At 48.1% G+C, this 20,537-nt stretch overlaps 1 protein-coding gene across 3 annotated transcripts in view; it reads right to left on the bottom strand.

Annotated features, from left to right (window-relative positions):
* The window catches only part of Pdpn (podoplanin), a 27,100-nt gene extending 8,166 nt beyond the window's left edge, over window positions 1-18,934 (bottom strand). For all 3 annotated transcript variants that reach the window (XM_055611162.1, XM_055611160.1, XM_055611161.1), the window contains exon 1: window positions 18,618-18,934. In XM_055611162.1, the coding sequence (XP_055467137.1) occupies window positions 18,618-18,684 (67 nt within the window). In that variant the 5' untranslated portion in view covers window positions 18,685-18,934. The remainder of the gene's footprint in view (window positions 1-18,617) is intronic.
* Between the last annotated feature and the right edge of the window lie 1,603 nt (window positions 18,935-20,537).

Genomic DNA, 20,537 nt, shown 5'->3' on the forward strand with positions numbered 1-20,537 from the left:
GAAGGAAGGAAGGAAGGAAGGAAGGAAGGAAGGAAGGAAGGAAGGAAACGGTGGTAGAGAACCATGGAGAGCAAGCCAATAAGCAGCTGTGTCTGCTTTCTCTACTTCAGTTCCAGCCTGTAGGCTTCTGCCTTGAAGCATCCCTCCATGATGGTTATAATCTGTAAGCCAAACCCCTTATCTCTCCAGACTGTATTTTGATCGATGTTTTATCACAGCCACAGAGAGGTACAGGGCTACACACACCAGTGCTTTCCCTATGGAGTCATCTCCCCAGCCCTGACCCTGACTTGTCTGCACCCACACTTGGATGAATGGCTGGGGACTGATGGATGGGAGGAGGCAGCAGCAGGTTGAATTCCATAACAGCAGCATGCCACAGCTTGCATCTATCTCCCCAGATGCCAGGTGCCAGAAATCAGAGCTCCACATTCATTCCATCAAGCTGGGGCTTTGGGGAGGTACTGAGGATTGAATGAGGTCCCCAGGAGGGGACTGGTGGGTTAATAAGAGGAAGGTAGATCTGAACTGACACATACACATCACATCTTCTGCAAAGCTATGCCATGACAAGGTGCTGGCACTCAGTTCTTGAACTTCCCGAGGAGAATAAAGACCTATTCTTTATAAATTATGCGGTTTGGGGTGTTTCATTACAGCAAAGGACGGTGGATGGCCACAGAGAGTGTGAGAGTGTCCTCCTCTACTGCCTCTGTACTATCGGTACCAGGACATCTGCTCTTTAACACACGTAATCCTTTTCACGAGTTACAAATCTGACTCACTGGCTATGGGCTTCCTCCCGAGTGGAGCAGCTCTGGAAACACCATGACTAAAATGCAGTTGTGAAAGAAGCACAGGCATCGGAGGAATGGGAGGGAGGAGTACTTGGAAAGCACCCTGCGTAATTAAAGAGCAGATGTTCCTCCCCTGTCGAGGATGCTGCCCTGATGAGCAATCCTTCCTTCCATGCTTTATTTTCCCTCTGTTAAGACAGCTCAGCCAGAAGCACGGCCAATAAATATTTGATCATAACTCTAACCGCTCATGCCAACAGGGGCGGGAGGCCTCCGGAGGAACGCTGGAGCCTTCTCTTTGCAGCTGGCCCTATTCCAGTTGCCGATGGATAGCTTTAGGCCTCCTTCATTTTATTTATTTATTTGTTTGTTTGTTTGTTTAGTATGCATTGGTGTTCTGTCTGTATGCATACTATGTATGACGATGGATAGCTTTAGGCACCCTTCGTTTTATTTATTTATTCATTCATTTATTTATTTTGTATGCACTGGTGTTCTGCCTGTATGTATGCCTGAGTGAGCATGTCAGATGATGGAGTTCCAGACAGTTGTGAGCTGCCATGTGGGTGCTGGGAATTGAACCCAGGTCCTCTGGCGAAAGCATTCAGTGCTCTTAACCACAGGGCCATCCCTCCAGTCCTCAAAGGCATCCTTAAGAAAAAAAAAAAAATCTCAGGAAAAGCTTTAAAACTTTAAAAACTCAGCACATACAAACGGTAGGTCACCCCTCATGGATTTGCTTTTGTGGGCTGATGGCAGGTCTTGACTGGAGTAGACAGATGTTTAATGTCCTTTTTTCCAGACAAGTAATCCCTACTGAAAAGCTAAGCATCCATGGAGCAGACATTTCTTCAGTGGCATTGCCATTGGTAACATACCCACAGTTCCGCAAGCAAACCCTCACCCATGTCCCTCTAGGAAACCCTAGTGAAACTCACTGGGTCCCATACACACACAGAAAGAAGATAGGAAATCAGAGCGGGAGTAGTTTGCTAGCTTGGAAGAGAATGGAGACTGGAAAGACTGTGGGAGGGACCAGAGAAAGAAAGAGAGGTGAATATGGTCAGAATTTACTATGTACACATATGAAAATGTCTTAAGACCCATTATTTGTGCTCTTAATACATGCTAATAGAAAACGTTAAAAAACAAAAACAAAAACAAAACTCTTCATCCCTGGATTCAATTCCGTTAAAAAAAAAAAAAAAAAAATCAATTGTTAAAAAAGTTTCCAGGAATCATTCGGCAAAATCATTCTCTATTTGGCGTCTCTAACTTAAAACAAACCTTGCTTTAAAAACAAAAGTTCTGAATGAAGTTGGCTCCAGTTCCTTCATAGAAAGCTCAGTTCACTGAAAGAGTAACTCGATACAAATTCCTCCTTGTCCTTTCTTTCCCTTGGCCCGCAGAGCCAAGCACTGAAGTCGCCCTGAATAGACAAAGGGTGTTTTATGAATGACCATCAAGATTACGATGCGTGTCTTTTGTCTCTCCCGGCCCAGCATTCTCTTTGGCTCCATGGGAAAGTTATCTTTACAAGAGTCTCAATTATTTTGGCAGAAGGCTTTCCCTGATGGAGAGCGTCTACCAGGCCAGCTGCTGGTTTCCAGCCAGCAGTTGACATCCCCCTTTCTCTTTTCTTGTGACCTTCAAGTCATGGATTGATGTCTTTGAACTCCCATGTCCTCCTGGAATACACACAGCGGCACACACGCATTCGGGGTTGCACATCCGTGCTTGCATACAAATGCTTATTGGAGCATGAGGAATGTACAATCACAACCAATGCTCACAGTCTGGCTTGCCAGGAAAGTTCTGGAAACATCTGCATCCCTTCCCAGTCACCTGAGTATGCTTTCCTGACACACTCAGCTGCATGTGGCATGGGGGTGAGAATCAATAGGATTTCTCCACATGACAGAAATCCACCCCTTGGCATTTTAATTGCTGTTCTCTAAAGAAGCTAGTGCAAGGGGCTGGACAGACGGCTCAGAGGTTAAGAGGCTGCTTTTCCAGAGGACCCCAGATTGAATTCCTAGGTTCAGTTTCCAGTATCCTCAAGGAAGCTCACAACTGCCTGTAACTCCAGGCCCAGGGTATCTGATGCCCTCTTCTGGCCTCTATGGGCACTTCACTCACATGCACATACACACAAAGACACTCATGTACACATACAACAAATAAATCGTTTTTTTAAAAAGTAAGTATGACCGGACGTGGTGGCACACACCTTTAATCCCAGTGTGGGGTAGGCAGAGGCAGGTTAATCTCTAAATTCAAGGTCATTCCGGTCCACAGAGTGAGTTCCATAATGGCTAGGGCTACACAGAGAAGCCCTATCTTGAAAAACAAAGCAAAACAACAACAACAAAAAGTTGAGTATGGTGACACACATCTGTAACCTCAGTGCTGGTGACAGGAAGAGACAAGGAGACCTCTGGAGCTTCCTGTGCAGCCAGTCTAGCAGAACAGGAATGCTCAGTGAAAGACCCTGTCTCAAAAATATATGGAGAGTAACTGAGGAAGGCACCCGATATCGGCCCTATACATGCATTGGTATACTGGGCCTCACATCCACAACCACCCACACATGAACACAAACACACTTAATACACTCTTTCTTTAGATGCTACAGCCTGTTTTTCTACTAGCTGGCATTTGCATCTCTTTTGCAAAAGGCAAGCCTGGTCAATAATCAAAACACCTAATTTTCTCTCTCTGACACCACACTCACAAAGCTTTCCTCAGGTTAGGCAGAACATTCCTGTGTGTTTCCCCAAGTCTCCGTTTGCATACTTAATAGTTTGATTTGTCTGTGTTTACTTGAAGTGGTCACTAAAACAGGAACATGTAAGGATGCCTTATAATAAGAACCAGTCCACAACAACTGTTGGGATCAGTAAGCAGGCACTTCTATGGCCAGCCCCAAGGGACCTGATAGACTGGTTATCAGGCATTTGTGAAGACACCCTAACCACCTGGAATTACCTGCGCATGCCCATGATCACCCTATAAGAGAACTGGAACCCCCCCTTCTTCCTCTTCCTCTCTTCTCCTCTCTCTCTTCTTCCTCTTCTCTCTCTCTCTTCCTTTCTCTGTCTCTGCTCCCTCCTCCCCCCTTCCCCTAATAAACCTCCCAGGTGGAACCGATCTCGTGGCGTGATTTGTGAACCCGCGTGTAACCTGCGTGTAACCTTCACATTCTCGAGTTTCCTAACAACAACATTTGTCCCGTAGGATTAAAATGGAGATCAAATATGACACTATAGCTGTCACGAGTCATGGTGCCACACATTCCCCTGTGTTGGTGGGAGGTGGGTTAGAGGGGAGATTTAGTTTATCCTAAAAGCATGCATGTCTGGGTTCATACCCTAGCATCACATGAAATAAACCAGCAACACTTGCATGCATACAACAAAACAAAAAAGAACTTTCCCTGATGGCTGTAATCTCACAAGCAGTCATGAGGCTGAGGCTGAGGCAGGGGGCTCGGGAGTTCAGGATCACCCTGAGCCACAACTTGAAACCCCGTCTCAAAGCAAACAACAAAAATAACTGTGTGAGGGCCCTTTTAGATGGTACTACAACTATGGCTGACAAGTGTGTCAAGATGAAGGTGAAACCTTTCCTTCCCGGGCATGGCTGTCGGAGAATCGTTGAAGTGGATGATGAAGACAAACTTTCTGTGATAAATGAGCCACAGAAGTAGCTGCTGATGCTCTGGGTGAAGAGGGTCATGTGGTCTGAACCTGTGGGAAGGACAAGCAAGGTTTTTCCACAAAGTGAGGTGTCTTGATCCACAACAGTGTGTGTGTGTGTGTGTGTGTGTGTGTGTGTGTGTGTGTGCTGCTGAGTGAGGGGCATTTTTATCATAGACTGAGGAGGGCTGGAGAGAGGAAGTGCAAGTCTGTTTGTGGGTGCATTGTGGATGCTGATCTATCTGAAGTTCTCAACTTGGTTATTGTTTTTTTAAAAAAGTGAAAAGGAGAAAAGGATATTTATTCCTGGACTGACAGATACTACTGTGTCTGGGTGCTTGGGGCCCAAAAGAGCTAACAGAATCTGAGAGTTTTTCTGTCTCTCTAAAGAAGATGATGCCTGGTAGTGTGCAGTCAGAAAGCCCTTAACAAAGACCGTGGGAAGGCCAGGACCAACGCAATCAAGGTTCAGCCATCTTGCACTCCACGTATTCCGAAACACAAATGCTGACCTATGACTCTGAAGAAAGAATGCACCAGGAAAGAACTGGGCAGGCGCTGGCCAGGGTGGTGGCTGTCATCAACTCTGTGATGACATACACACAGGCCAGGAGGGGAACTGAGAACTCAGCAGCCTCAGCTCCGCTGCCAGCACCTCTCGGGAATAACTGTCTACCCACAGCGGACTGCCCTTAAAGGAGCCACTCTGAGCAAAAGTGAGACTTTCCGCAAGTAACTCAGAAAACCCTCTCAAAGAAGTTTAGGTCAACAGCTCCAATTCTGTTTCCAACTCACACGATGAGGGGTTCTCTACTCTTATGCTTTTTTTTTTTTTAAGAAACTTTTTGTTTTTGTTGTTGTTTTCGAGACAGGGTTTCTCTGTGTAGCATTGGCTGTCCTGGACACTCACTCTGTAGACCAGGCTGGACTCAAATTCAGAGATCTGCCTGAGTACTGGGATTACAGGCGTGAGCCACAGTGCCCGGCTCAAAAGAAATTTTTCCAAGATTTTTTTTTTTAAGATTTGTTTATTTATTTTGTGTATATGAGTGCTCTATGCAGGCCAGAAGATCGCACTATAGATGGTTGTGAACCACCATGTGGTTGCTGGGAATTGAACTCAGGACCTCTGGAAGAGCAGCCAGAGCTCTTAATCTCTGAGCCATCTCTCCAGCCCTCAAAAAAAATTTTTTAAATGACAATTATTTATTCATATGTTTGTGTTGGGGGTCTTATGCATGCCACCATGTGAGTGTGGAGGTCAGAGGATACAAGTTCTCTCCTTCCACAGTGTGGGTTTCAGGACTCGAACTCAGCTCCTTAGGCCTCTTAGTGGCAAGCATCTTCACCATACACGCCCTGCACAGGGTTTCTTTGTATAGTCTTGGCTGTCCTAGAACCTGCTCTGAGGACCAGGTAAAGGCGTGCTGCTTGGGTTAAAGGCGTGGGGCACTCCAGGGGTCTTCTTCGAAGATAACCTATGGTTGTTGGTGGCCGGCAGAGCTGTCTTTTGCCTTTTAAGTGGCACCATAGCGCAACGCAAAGACTTGTCATTGAATACCAGTGATTAAATGGCTCTGAAGTGATCTTTTTGAGTTTATCAAAAATAAAAATAGAATGCTAAAAAAAAAAGCAAAATCCCTGGCAAGTTCTAGTTTTGCAATTTGGGAGAGATGGTAGGTAGAACAACTCCCGACAAAGTAATGTGTTCCCAGTTACATGCAGGACAGAGAGAAAAATCTGAAAAAGAAAAAACAAAACAAAAGGCCCACAGCTAGAGCATACCCACAATCTTTGCACTCCCAAAGCGGGAGCAAGAACGCAAGGAGTTCAGGGCAGCCCAGGCTACGCAAGAAAGATTCTGTTTCTAAACAAACAGAATGAAGTCTACTGCTTATTAAAATAATTCTTATTCAAACAGTTCAAAAGTTCTGTTCATCCGAAGCTATTTGAGCCCCAAAGTAGTGCCATTGGAAGGCATTTGTCGGCACCCTCCGTGGCACCTGCCTTGCGATCCCTGCGCTCTGACTTGGAGTTTGGTCTGTGCTGCACAGGAAGAGCCTGGTTTGAACAAATCAAATCAAACCAAAACAACCTCCCTTGAAAACCCCAGAACAGTAAAAATAAAAGTTCACTCTTAACTGAAAATCATGTTTAAGTGAAATAAATAAACCAGCCTCAGAAAGGCACACAGGAAGAACCTAAATTCTGTGTGTGTGTGTGTGTGTGTGTGTGTGTGTGTGTGTGTGTTGTAGGTCACAAAACTAGAAAGAGAATCATAAGGGGAAGAGGAGATCTTAGCGGAGGTGAATAATAAACACAACAATGAAACACAATGAATAAGGAAAGCAAAAGAGGAACAAACGGGGAGCGGGGAAGAAGGGGAACCAGCGGGGGGGGGGGGGGGGACAGTAGAGAGGAGCAGGAGAACAGTGAAGGTGAGGCCCGGCTCCCGGAAGTTGTCCCGTGCCTTCCACACTCACATCTGCCTCTCCCCCAGTAAACAAATAAATGTTTTTAAAAAATTAAGTCCAGGCCCCCGGGGGGTGGGGGGGATGTCTCACTGAGTGTGAAGCCCTGAGTTTTAATCCTCAGGAGCCATGTGAAAAGCCGCCGTGTTTCTGACTCTATGGACACCTTCATTCATAGGCACACAATTAAAAAAATCAAAAGCAGAGAATAACCCAGGAAAGATATGCATGTCGGGTCCCCACTTGTGTGTGTAGGGCACATGTCTACATGAACACTTACACACATCATACACATACACAGAATCCATTTTGAAAAAAACAAGCCCTCCCTTTTGTTCCTTTCCCCACGTAAGGGCTTTTGCATCTCATTTCCCTATAGCATCTCAAAAGTGTGCTCACAAGTCTCAGAATAAACACACCTCGTACTGTAGACAGTGTCGGCCCTGGTGACCACTCTGGGGTTCCTAGGCACGCCTGCCTTTCACACCTTGGCTATCCTGAAGTTTCTGAGCCAGGAGGGGAGCCTGGAGCTCTCCTGTGAGTGCCAAGTCTCTAAGACTCTTCTCTGTGCCCTATGAGCTGTCCCCCCGCCCCCGCCTTCTGCTGAAGTCAGTTTTGAAATACAGACGCAGCAGCAGATGTTTCTAGCATTCCTTTGGTAAGAAAAGTCATTCCCTAGAAGCCGTCCCTGTTCCTCAACATCTGGTAGTTGCTGGATGCGGTCAAAGATTTTTTTTTAAACATCTAGTCACTCTTTCCACACATCTTGGCAAATTGTTTACCTGATCATGAGACCGTCACTGGAAAACTTCCTCTCTCTGTATTTGTGTCATGTTCATGTGTGTGGGAGGATGTGTGTGTGTGTGTGTGTGTGTGTGTGTGTAGATCAGAGGTCATCCATCCTCTTTCTTCAGAATGCCGTCTACCTTGTTTTTTGAGACAGAGTCTCTCCCTGGATGGAAACCTGCCAATCCCTCTGAGCTGGCAAGCCAAGCAGCCCTAGAGATCTGCCTATTTCTTCCTCTCGGGCTCTGGATTATAAATATGCCTCACCGTGCCTGAAAGTTTTTACGTTTCACACGAATGCTGAGGCTTGGACTCAAGTCCTTATCCTCGCACACCAAGCACTCTGCCGACTGACTGAGCTGTCTCTCCATCTCCAGCCCTCTCTTCAATTTTCTGAGACAAGGTCTCACTGTGTAGCACGGGCTACTCTTGAATTCATGATCCTCCTGCCACAGACTTCCGAGCACTGGGATTGGAGGCATGTGTACCAACATGCTTTCTTAACCTAGACAATTCCTGGAAGGCTTGGCTCTGCACCCCGGGCACCCACAGAAATGCCTTCCTTTACTTCCCTCTGGGAGAGTATGGTACCACCTAACACATTGCCAACACCTGGAGCCTCGGCGGGTGTTTGCTGAGCGACTGACGGCTAAGTACATGTGCAGTCAGGGAACTCTTGAGTTTCTTTTGAATTACTCTTTGGGTCTGCTACCCTCTCGCTGTGCCCTGGCCTTCACGGCAGAGCTGGTGAGCATCTTTCTGTAGGCAGCAGGGTCGGAGACAGAACAATTCACCTGTGAGGGTGAACTCCTCGGCCATGCCTGTCACTCACTGTCACAGGTTTTGTCAAGCCTGTAGATCAAGCCTGGTTGATGAAACGGGACACGACTGTCAGGCTGCATGATGTCAGAACAGGGTGTCAGAACTGAGGAGAACTGAACAGTGCTCCTAGCTGCTCTGAGGAAATCCTGCACGATAACGTTAGGAGCCTGCTCCCTTGACCTCACAGTGGATGGCAAAGATGCTGGCCGGCCCCTGTAGGTCACCTCCTAAAGGGTGGAGACAGCTTTTGAAAGTTTCTGTAGCTGGACAAGGGTGAAAGAGCTGGAGTGTGGCTCAATGGCAGAGCGCATAGTTAGCAACAGGCCAATGATGGTTAAGGACTCCCATTTTCATTTTGAAAGCAAGAAGTCAGTAAGTCCCTAGGCAGGTGGGAGGGGCACCTCAGAATGGGAATAGGGAACAGGACTGTCCAGGAGGTGAGTGAGACACTCAACAATACTTACTCCTGACTGAATTTACAGGAGAATGAATAAAACCCACTGCCCTGTACTTTCCCGTGGTCTTTACAAAAGTCCTGCAGCAAGTGTCATCCCCGCCCTTCAGGAGGATGGTGAAGGGGAGAGCTAGGGTGAGCAGGTGGTAATGGAGGGTCAGATGTCAGCATCCATCGGCCATCAGCATGCAAAGCCCACCCCTAACCATGATGTCCCTGGGCCACTCTTCAATCACTCCTTGTTGCTGGCCTCTTCAGTGTGTATGCTCGAGTGTGTTTCCATCCCTCGTGGGCAGGTGTGTAAGCATGTGTGTGCACAAATATGTGGAGGCCAGAGGTCAACCTCAGACACATTTCCTAGAAACTGCCCACCTTGTTTTAGGACAGTGTCTCGCCAGGACCCAGAGCCTGCTGATGAGGCCTGGTTGGCTGATGCGTAGGCTCCAGGGAACCCTCTTGTCTCTGCCTCCCCAGCAGGAAGCTTGCAGGCACTTGGCACCAGACCCGGCTTTCTGTGTGGGTGCTGACAATTGAACTTAGGCTCTCTTTGCTACCTCTGTCCCCCAAGGAAAAGGCTGGGTACACTGTTGAACACGGATAGCTTCCGAAGGAACTCGATACCGGGTTGCCAATGTCCATTCCCCACTGCTGCCCACTCAAGCTTCTACCACCCCCATTGCCCAGGGGAAAGGCCCTTTCTCGTCAGGAAAGCCAGGAGAAAGCATCTCCATGAGTTAGCCCAGGACTTGGCCACCCTGGGCCATTCACTGTTTCCTCCACACATATTCTAGAACCTTTTTTTAAACTACCTGCTATTCTGCTGCATTTGCTGTCCAGTCACCCTCACAGCCTGAGGACACAAAATGACTAGGTGAATGAGCGTCACACTTTTCGGGGCTCCAGGAAGTGAATCAGTGTACTGCTCACACCCCTCCCTCCACAAACTCCTCAGCAATGAGACAGAAACAGCTGAGTCCAACTTTCATCACAGTTACTCAACTCGGCGAGACCATTTTTTTGCTCTTGACTAAGAGCAGACAGCTTTCCTGTAAAAGGGGAAATGAATTCTCAGTTCTGTGGGCAAGAATCAGACCTCCTAAAATTTTTTTTCCGAAATTCACCAAGAGCTGGAGGAATGCACGAAAGGCCACCTTCTAGGGAAGATTGCTGACCTCATTGGATGTTTTAGGGGTGCTGCCCAGGGTATCAAATCGCAGTGGGGCGGAGGCCCTTGCCATCTGCCAGGAACTGAGCAAGACTGAGCTCTGTTTACTCAGGGCCCTCAGCTGAGCGGCTGGGATTTCGAAAGAGTGGAAAACGAGCCCCTTCAGATTCAACCTGTGTCGCAGACAGCCTAGTCATGCACGGGGAAGCCGCTGGCAATGAGCAGAATGTGGCGGCCCTTGGCCTTGATCCTCAGCCCGGCTTGGAAGCTGCATCTTGGGAGATTTTTTTGTTTTGCTTTAGGATAGTCTTCGTTTTGTATTCCTATTGCTCATGTGTACCAAGCAACCATCTATATGACTGAACTTCAGCTCAGCCCTTGGTAGATTAAAGTTTTTTAAAGCTGCCATTGGCTAGTAGACAGGTCTTTTCTGAACTCTTGCTGTCTTTCTCCCTTTGCCCTTGCCCATGGAAAATTCAGGCACTCGGCACTGTCTCCAGGCTCATGGCTCATTCCCTCTCAGGACACTGGCCCCTACATGTCCATGAAATGTATCTTGATGGATAACCTCCATCACCTCATAGTCTAAGATGGGTGCAAATGCCTGACGTGTTCACCAACCCATCCTTGTGTCCTACCTACCCGACCAGATTTTCCCAGGTAACAAACAGGGATGGGTTCATTATCTGGCTGGATGGGAAGTCAAGAAGAAAACACATCTGTCTCAAGGTGTTTACAGGGAGGTGGGAGCCGGGAGAGGAGACTCACACTGAACGAGGGTGGCAGCCCCTGTGGGCCTGCGGTCCAGACTGAATTAAAAGGGCAAAGGTGGAAGTAAGGCGAGCACCAGCATTCATCTCTCTGTCTGCCCCTGACTGTCAGTGCGGCCTGCTACCTCACACTCCTGTCTCCTCATCTTCCCTCCCTCAGTGGACCGCCTGCCCTTCAACCACAGCCTCGAGCCAAAATAAATCCTTCCTTCCCTAAATTGCTCTCAATCAGGTATCCGGTCACAGTGGTGAAAAAACTAGATTTATTCTTATGTTGAGTACATGGGTGTTTGATTACACGTACATATGCAAGCTTCACACGTGCCTGGTACCATCGGAGGCCAGAAGAGGACATCAGATCCCTCCAAAGCTAGAACTAAAGGTGGTTGTGGACCTCCATGTAATTTATCGGAAGTGAAGCCGGTCCTCTGTAAAAGCAGAAAGTGCTCTCAACTGCTGAGCCCTCTCTCCCATCCCACGGTTTCCTCATTGTCTTTCTTACCAAACAGTTTGGATAATAGCACATCCGTGCTCTTCATCCCAACAGATGGGGACTGTAGTCTGAGCAGACGCTTTTTACACGGGGCCTCCCATGCCAGGCAAGTGGGCCTGCCGCTGAGCCCAGTGCTCTTTCAAGGATTCTCTAGGAGGCAAGCTCCAGCCACAGACACTTGGCACACAGTGATGAGAAGACACAAAGCCATCCTTACAAAGGGCAGAGTGAAGCAAGGCTGCAGGAGCCAAGGCTGGTATCAGTGGACACGGTGTCCCTCTGGACCCAGCAAGTCAAGCCCAGGAATTCAAGGCCGGAGCATGCAGAACACACAGAGCCCTATCTCAGGAAAATGATAAAAAAGGCTTGGCGCACAGCTTAGTAGCACAGCACGTGCCTTGCCTGAAAAGGCCGTGTGTTTTAATTTCCAGCAATGGGGAAACTTTATTTTTTTAAGAAATGACTGCAGATTTTGCATAAGGGTAAGCATGGAGATCAACATAATAGAATGGAAAGTCCAGACACAAACCTTTATACTCACAGGCAGCTGGTTTGGGGTAAAAAGCTCCAAAATAATTCAGTGGGGAAGAGTTATCTTTTTCATCCCAGAAGGTGCTGGGACAGCTGAGGAGCCACATGCTAGAGAACGGAGCTGGGACACCACTTCTTGACTCACACGAAAAGGGGACCGCCAGAATTGAACCACACACCTCAAGAGCCAGCCTTTGCAGCCTCGGGTTAGCCGAGGCTTCTAACTCTGAGCAGGACAGCGTGAGCAAAACTTCACGTTCTTAAAGATTTGTGCTTTAATGAACACCATAACACAAAATAACAAGATGCTCCAGTTCACTGACGTGAAGAATGTCTTCAGCTAGCCAATTAATATTCCAATAGCTTTAAAATTTTTTTTATTTGTTGCCTTTTTTTGGGGGGTTGGGGGGGGGTTGAGACAAGCTCTCACAATGTTGCCCTGGCTGGCTTTGAACTCACTATGTAGACCAGATCAGGCTGGCTTTGAACTCACAGATCTGCCTGCCTCTGCCTCCCAACTGCTGGGATTAAAAGCGTGCGCCACCACACGCTTGTCCAGTATCTAAAATTGTTGAAGTGTGCTTTTAACCAACAATTAAAAAAAAAAAAATCCCACTTTAAAAAAATTGAACGAATACATGAAATTCATAAGAGCACTTTGAAAGTTTTTTTCTCTCAGCATTCACAAATTTCAATGTGTGTGTATGTGTGGCAGGTGTGATGTCTGTACCATGTGTGTACACACAGGTGTGTACTGATCCATCGCTTTCCCTTGAGTCTCTCACTGGACCTGGAGCGGGGCTGGCCACCAGAGAGCCCCAGAGAGCCTCCTGTCCTAGCCTTCCTCAGCACTGGAATTATAGGTGCACTGGGCGTGTGAACACGCACCCACACTCAGCTTTTCAAGAGGGTTTTGAGGACTTGAACTTTCTCAAGTGAAAGGTCCTCACCCTTTCACTGCAAGCACTCTTAGACCTTAGGCTGTTTCCTGAGCCCCCATTTTATCCATACAAATAAGGGCTCAGTAAGACTGAAATAATAAACATTGGGAAGAACCTGTTTTCTGGGGCTTCGATGAAATCAATTTAGAAGTCAACAGCAAACAAACAAACAAGCCAGCAGGACATGGTGGCACACGCCATTAATCCCAGCACTCAGGGAGGCAGAAGCACTCAGATCTCTGAGAGTTTGAGGCCAGCCTGGTCTACAGAGTAAGTTCAGGACAGCCAAGGGTACACAGAGAAACCCTGTCTTGGAAATAAAACAAACAAACAAACAAACAAATAAAAACACTTGAAAATTTTATATATCACAACTAAAAATAATCTATATAACTATTATTTTAAAGAACAAATAAAAGGCATTACTTATTGATAATGAAAGTGTCATAGGTCAAAATGTGTAGTTAGGAGTTAATATTCAGAGGGGAAACTAGAGAAATGAATTGCTTTACCAAAACACTAATATTTAATTATTTGCTTTCTTTTCTGTGGTCCCCCTCCCCCCAGTTTGCTTTTGACCTGAGAACACTGTTCACTGGGAATGTGCAAACAATTTGTCTATTGTTTGCAAAGAAAATTGTTGATAACACTTACATATATTTGTGGGATACAGTTCAGTATTTCAGTACCTTCAGTATGGAATGGCGAATCAGAGCAGGCCTGCTGGCTCCCATCACCTCAAACACACATCACTGTGTCAGGAACGCTCTACATCCTCTCCACTGGCTGCCTCTTTTCTATGTCTGTGACAAAACGCCATAGCCAAGGCAACGTGACAAGGTCCAGACCAGAGATAGAGCCTATCTCGGAGAAACCATGTAGAGGGGTTGGAGAGATGGCTCAATGGTTAAGACCGTGTGGGGCCCAGCACCAGCTTCAGGCTGCACACAATTCTCAGTAACTCCACCTCCAAGGGGTGGGACTCCTCTGTCCTCTGTGGGTACCTGCACTTATACCCCCCCCCACATGTATACACAGCTAAAAAAAAAAAAAAAAAAGATGACAAGATATTTTCCTCTGACCTACACACACACACACACACACACACACACACACACACACACACTGAGATGCATTTTCCTGCATTTTACATACATATTTGCTGCCTGTAGCACACCCTTCTCGATTGAAAACTGTTCCAGAGATGTTTGGTCTTCTGGAGAACAAAAGCACTGGATGGAATGTGTTTCCATCAAGGGTATTTAAGATCTCTGATTCTCAGGGAGACCCACCCTAACTGAGGTCAGAATCCAAGGCTGCCAGATAGGACTTCCCCGTAGGGGCTCAAAGCAGGATAACACCATGCTCCAATGCCTGAGCACACAGCAAGAACTCAATAAATATTTGTCAAATAAGCAAATTCCTTGGGCAGGGCAGCCGTTGTGTCAACAAAGGCTGTTCCTTGTCTCTCTCTCTCTCTCCCTTTCTCTAGAAAACTCAGGCAAACTCAGTCATTTCTCCCCAAGACACTCCTCCGGCCCACAGCTTTGCTTGTCAGCCGTTTCGCTCTTCCCCGATGGACTCTGGGAAATACCCTGCTCTCATTGGGACTGTTCACACATTTTGCACACACACGCCATCCCTGGCCTTCATTTATACTCTAATCATTGACACCCCCCTGTACCCTGCCATCATTGCAGCGGCTCTCCAAACCCCACTGTGGCACAGGTTGATGGCCAGGTACTTCTGCCCCTCTGGATAGAAGCCGCAAACTCATCTTCATCAGAAAGACAACCGTCCTACTCAGGGGCTGCACACATTCTGCCTCGCTTCAGCAAATAATTGTCTTCTGTTTCTCCAACTAAGTGATCAGCTGGCCAAGGTCAAAAGCCTCCCTCTGAACTGAGCCTGACTCACCTCCAGATACAAACTTTTCTCCCAGGCAAAGACCCTGAACCAAACGTAAGCGCAGACATTCCTCTACCTCTGTGTGTGTGTCAAAGGATAACTTCAGGGATTGTTCTCCACGCACCTTATTTTTTGAGACAGGGCATTTCAACGGCCAGGAGTTTGCTGGATGGCCAGAGAGCCTGGGGTTGTGGCTGTCCCTACAGTCTAGCACTGAGGTTACAAGTCCTTGCTACTGCCTAGCACAGGGTTCTGGGAACCAAACTCAGGTTCTGATGCTGGCCCATCGAGCATTTTACCCACCCAGATGTCTCTCCAATGCTGCTCCACTCTTTGTGTTGATGTTCAAGAGTTTCCCATCACCTGGGCTGACCACGAATGGTCTGGGATGATGGACAGCTGGGCACTGTCCTTAGACATGTGGGAGGAAACAGCCACCTCCATTTCCTGCCCTGGATGAACTTGGCAGAAGGCCACTCTGTTTCCCAACCTGGCTCTATCCTGTATTAGATGTTGGATGAAAAGGCCTAATCACTTTCCTTTCCCAGAACATTCCAGGGGCTGGAAATACAGGTCAGTGAAGTGTTCTCGATGCAAACATGAGGATCTGAGTCCCAGCCCCCAGACTTGGCACACGGAGGAGGGCACAGTGATGTGTGTGCATCTGTTATCTCAACAGTGGGGAGCAAGAGGCAAACAGATCCCCGAGGGCTACTACCCAGGAAGTCTAGCACACACGCAGGCATGTACTTCAACAAATTATTGTGAAAGTGCTTAAAACTGAAGGCAAGGGGAGCTTTATCTTGTACCGAAGAATCCTATGAGCAACCTCTTATCTCAACCTCCCCGAAATCACTGGACCCTCTTCTAAGGAGACCACACAGGTTGCTTCCCTGAGGGGCTTCAGGATAGCAGGCTTCCTTGGGAGAGGGACTGGGCTGAGGTTTCACGTAAAACTGGTATTTGAGTTTGCTCCCTCAAATACTTCCACAAGTTGTAACGTGGAATGCCTGCTCTCAGGAGCCAGAAATATGACAAAAATTCAGATAAGCCCGTGCAATCCAGAGCACTGGTTCATTCTTGGTTGGCGAGGATGGCAGAGTACCGTGTTGGCTGGGTGCTTCCCTGTACCCAGCAACCGGCCGCACTCTCTTGGGAGATGCCTGTGGGATGAATTGAGGCAGTCTATCTGAATGCACGGTGCCAAATTCACTCTAGTACGGGGAGTGTAGAACTGAAAGAAGCTCTTAAGTCCAGAGAATTCTTGTATTCACGTTTAAGGGACTAAAAGTCATGTCCACTTTTAGTGGACTTGTTCAGTTGTCTTAAGTTCAGTAACAGTGAAGAGATTGGCTTTGCTTTTGAACCCTGGTTCCAGCAGCTTCTGAGATAACGGGGTGTGATTTACAGGAGTTGTGGGGATTAAATGAGGTAGCCCTGTGACGTTCCTAGAATGTGGTGGGGGGTGGGAATGTAACGAGGCGGTGTGCTGCCCACTAGTCAGGGCCATCCTTAGTCCTGCGCCAAGGTTTGGGTTTCTATATGTGACAGCACAGAACTCGGTGGTGGGCTGAGTTTGGTCTTGTTGGTCACAGCCTCTTCTGCTGCGGGATACATGCTCTCTCCTCTTCTGAACCTCACAGAACCTCTAACAGAACCAGCTTTATTCAAGGCCTCTGCAACGTAAGCCCTCAGCAACTTGTGAGGATTCCTGGGCCCCCAAAACTGGCAAGAACTTCAGGGAAATCACAGGATGATTTCACATGATTAATCCTGCTCGGACTGGTCCCGGAAGAGCACACATGGGTTAGCGGCAAGCAGTAGCTTGCAAAAATCTTATAAAAAGCAATCTTCTAAAGGGCAGGCCCTGGGGTACCAGGCTTTGGATGGAGGTTCAGAGGGAGGGTGGGGCCTGGCAGTGGAGGATGATGTCAGATGTGAGGACAACAGGCCTCTTTAGAATCCACTAACACCTTAGAGATAGCAAAGGGGGGTTGGATTATCGTACTAAATCGGTATGGCACATGGCTCTATAGAAGAATTTGCACACCACAGTCGCCCCCAGTAATAGCTTAACTCACTGGAATTACTCATCCATATTCATTATGCTCAAACAAAAACCCTGCGGGCCTTCATCTTGCAACAGAACAGCCTGCATACAACTGGCCACATGGCCATCTCTCTGGCCACCCCTTTACCAGGCCCCTTTCTTAATTAAGCTGTACAGTTTCTAGTATAACTGAGCGACGACTTTTCCTAGACAAGACCAAACACCAGCTATGTTTTAGGAGCGCTTTGGGAGCTGGCTTAAGAGAACTGCAGCCTACCCTTGTCTTGGAGGACGTTAGCCAGTCTCTGGCTTTTCTAGGATGGGGGGGGGGTTTCCCCTCACTTTGCACTGGTGAGTGAAGAGCGGAAATGGAACCGAAATACAGAACTGTATGTATCCTAGTGCAAGGAGAAGTTTCAAAGATAGGACTGCCAGGAATAGCGCAGAGCCTCATAAAGAGTAGCTTCATCTCTTTGAAGCAGACAGCCTCGCCCGGTATCCTCTATATAATTTCCCTAACTCTGGGTAGGTGTTGTCTGTGGAGAATTACAGAAGCCTAGGTTAGGCCCACTGATCTCACACTGACCACTCCCTCACCGGGAAGGATGCTCCTCCATCTCTGAAGGCCACTAGCTGGCCCACAGGGCCCTTGGTTGGTATTTAGTGAGCAACCACTATTGTCAGATGCTATTTTGGCCTTGAGGATCAAGGTTAGATTCCGAAACCAGGGAAATGGACACAACTAAAAACACAAGGCAAGAAATAAAATAATGGGAAATGACGACGGAGTCCACCCATACAGCACTCCAGGCACAGAGGTGTAAGACACAAGAGCAAGAGGTGATGGTGGTCCCATCAGGGTCTCTTTCTTTCTGGGCTGGTTTCGAACACCTTATGCATTCCAGGATGATGTTTTGAAACCTCTCATCCTCCAGCCTCCACTTCCCTCAGTGCGGAGATCAGACAGCTGAATGTCACTCATCACTATGCTGGTTTTGTAACTTGCTGGGGATGGAACACAGGAGTGTCATGCGTGCAAGGTAAGGACTCCGCCAACTGAGCTACATTCTCAGGCTCCGCTGGTCTTTTATTAACGTTAATTCAGCCATTGAGGCCTCGGTCACGTTCAATGCGTATCTTCAAACACACTTAAATGCTATCGCAACCCTCCAGGTTAGGAGGCACAGCTCAGTGACCGACTGCTTTCTAGCATGCCGGACACCCTGGGTTCCAGCCGTTCTCAGTGCTGGGGGGATTAAAAGGAAGAAGGAAAGAGGCATAGGCAGAGCAGACGGGAAGACAGCAGCCTTCTGCTTGCCCACTCCACTCCAAGCTGCTCCCCCGCCCGCTAGTGCTGCCATACTAATCAGTGAGTCCTCTTCAGGTCAGTCCGCGGCAGCGGGACCCTGAGTTCCAAACTAGCTCCTCCTTCCTGCCTGCTCCTCTTCTCCAGAGAGGTTCACCACTCCTCTAATATACTGCCTCTTTGGGGCACTCCAGTCGGCCTTGGTGTCACCCCATATCATTAGCCCCCCGGAGAGTGGGAAAGGGGCCATTCTGTACCCCTACCACCTGTGGATGTGGGCACCCACTGGGCAGATCGTGAGAACGTGGCCCCACCTAAGCTGCTCCAGCTCTCTCCCGGTCTCACTTAGATCCCAGGCCCAGGCATCCCCCCCCCCCTCCATCTCCACCAGCAAGTGCCGGCTGCCGGTCACGCGGGTCGCTTACCTCCCAGCGCAGAATCCCAGAACCAAGCGCTTCCCAAAACCCAGAGCAACACTGGCGCCGTCCACATCTTGATATCTTTGGAGCCTTAGCAACTAGTGGTTTTTGTGGGTCGTGAAAAGATGAAAAAAAAAAAAAAAAAAAAAAAGGCTTCGCAGACTCAGGCCCGGCAGGGAAGAGCTCGGGAGGAGGCGGGCAGGCGCTGCGCAAAAGTCCCAGCGCCAGAGAGTGCTTGTCCGGGTTTCCTTAGCTCGCGGCGCCAGGGACTGCAAACTTGGCAGCTAGCAACCTCTCGCCGCGCAGTCCTCCTTTATGTCTCCGGACCCGGGGCGGGAGGGGGTGGGCGTCAGGTGGTCCCAGCCCCCAGAGATCTAGGACCGCCCCCCGGACTCTGTTTGGCCAGCATCACAAGATGACCTCAGGCCAGGTTTAAAGTTACAGGGACTCAGTCTCAGCCGCTGGGGCGCAACCCAGGCCAAAAGAAAGAGAGAAAAAAAGCTTTGACTTTGTTCCAACACAGGAGAGAGAAGGGGCCACAAGCAATAAACAGCTCTGCTTTACAATTTGGATTCCTTTTTCTACTGTATTATACTATTCTGTTTTGAAGCGGAAAGCACAAATCCTAAGTTTTTCTTGTGACCGGGCAGAAGCGAGGCTCACACAGCGGCATGTGGTTTTGTGGTTTTAGAACACACATTGGATTTTTTTTTTTTTTTTTAATACTGAATTTGATGGTTTGGAGGTGGGGAAAGGGCCGTCCTTTGGATGGGTCAGAGGCGGGTTAATTAATCCCTCATCCAAGGAACATGGTGGGGTGCCTGTCCTCTCAGCAGCTCATCACCGGCGCAGTAGGTGGCCTTTCAGAGTCCTTGTCTGGGTAAGGTGCTTAGCCTGATAGGGTGCCTGGCCTAATGATTTACACACATTTGAAAGGCAGAGCACATGACACCTCCTGATTACTGGGACATTGTGGCTTCACCTGGAGACGTGAGCAGCTGTGTTAGCTGACCAGTGGCCACTCACCTGGAACTAAGAGTTCTAGTTTATCCATTTTAATCCCAGGGTTTAACCCGTAATGCTCCCTTCCTTGATTTAAACAATCTTTCCTTGCTTTGTGGGCATGAGCAAGAGAACTCCTTTTCTTTATTCCCTTGTAACCTGTTGGAATTTAGGAACAGAGTTGGGGAGGTGGTCTTGCTGCCACTCCCAGATGCCATGAATTCCATTCGACAAAAGCATTTGAAGATGTGCCTGGAGATGGTTCAGCCACCAAGCCTGGTGACCTGAGTTCTATGCTCTGAACCCACCATGGTGAAAGGAGAGAACTGACCCCTGAATGTTGCCCTCTGACAAGAGAGCACCTATGCTCTCGCGTGCGCACACACACAAAATTAAAATAAATTAAAATAGAGAACTTAACAATGAATGTCCCTCAAAGCGTCACAATGGGGTTGAAAAATAGACTGTTTCCATCCTTTCATCCAAGCTGGGTGCTGTGGCACACGCCTGTAATCCCAGCCCTTGGGGAGGCAGAGGCAGGTGGATCTCTGTGAGTTCAAAGCAAGTCCAGGACAGCCAGGGTTACACAGCGGAACTCCGTTTCTGGGTTAAGGAAAAAAAAAAAAAAAAAGTTTCCATCCTTTCATCCTTGACCTCGGTTCCAAACAGGCTTCACCTTAAAAATTACTAGAGTAGGTTGATTTTTTTAATTGCTAGTGAGTGTAAGCGTGCATGCGTGTGTGCAAACGACGTGTGTGGGCACCCAGGTCATGGTTTGTGTGTGAGGTCAGAGGACAGCCCTGTGGAGTCAGCTCTCGCCTACATTTACATGGGTTCTGAAGCTGAAGCTCAGGTTGCCAGCCAAACCCTTTTCTCCTGTGAGACAAGACTGTTTTTAAAGCCCACCCCACTCACTGATTAATA

The sequence above is a fragment of the Psammomys obesus genome, unplaced genomic scaffold (assembly GCF_907164565.1).
Source record: "Psammomys obesus unplaced genomic scaffold, mPsaObe1.curated_primary_1811, whole genome shotgun sequence".
Taxonomy (NCBI): domain Eukaryota; kingdom Metazoa; phylum Chordata; class Mammalia; order Rodentia; family Muridae; genus Psammomys; species Psammomys obesus.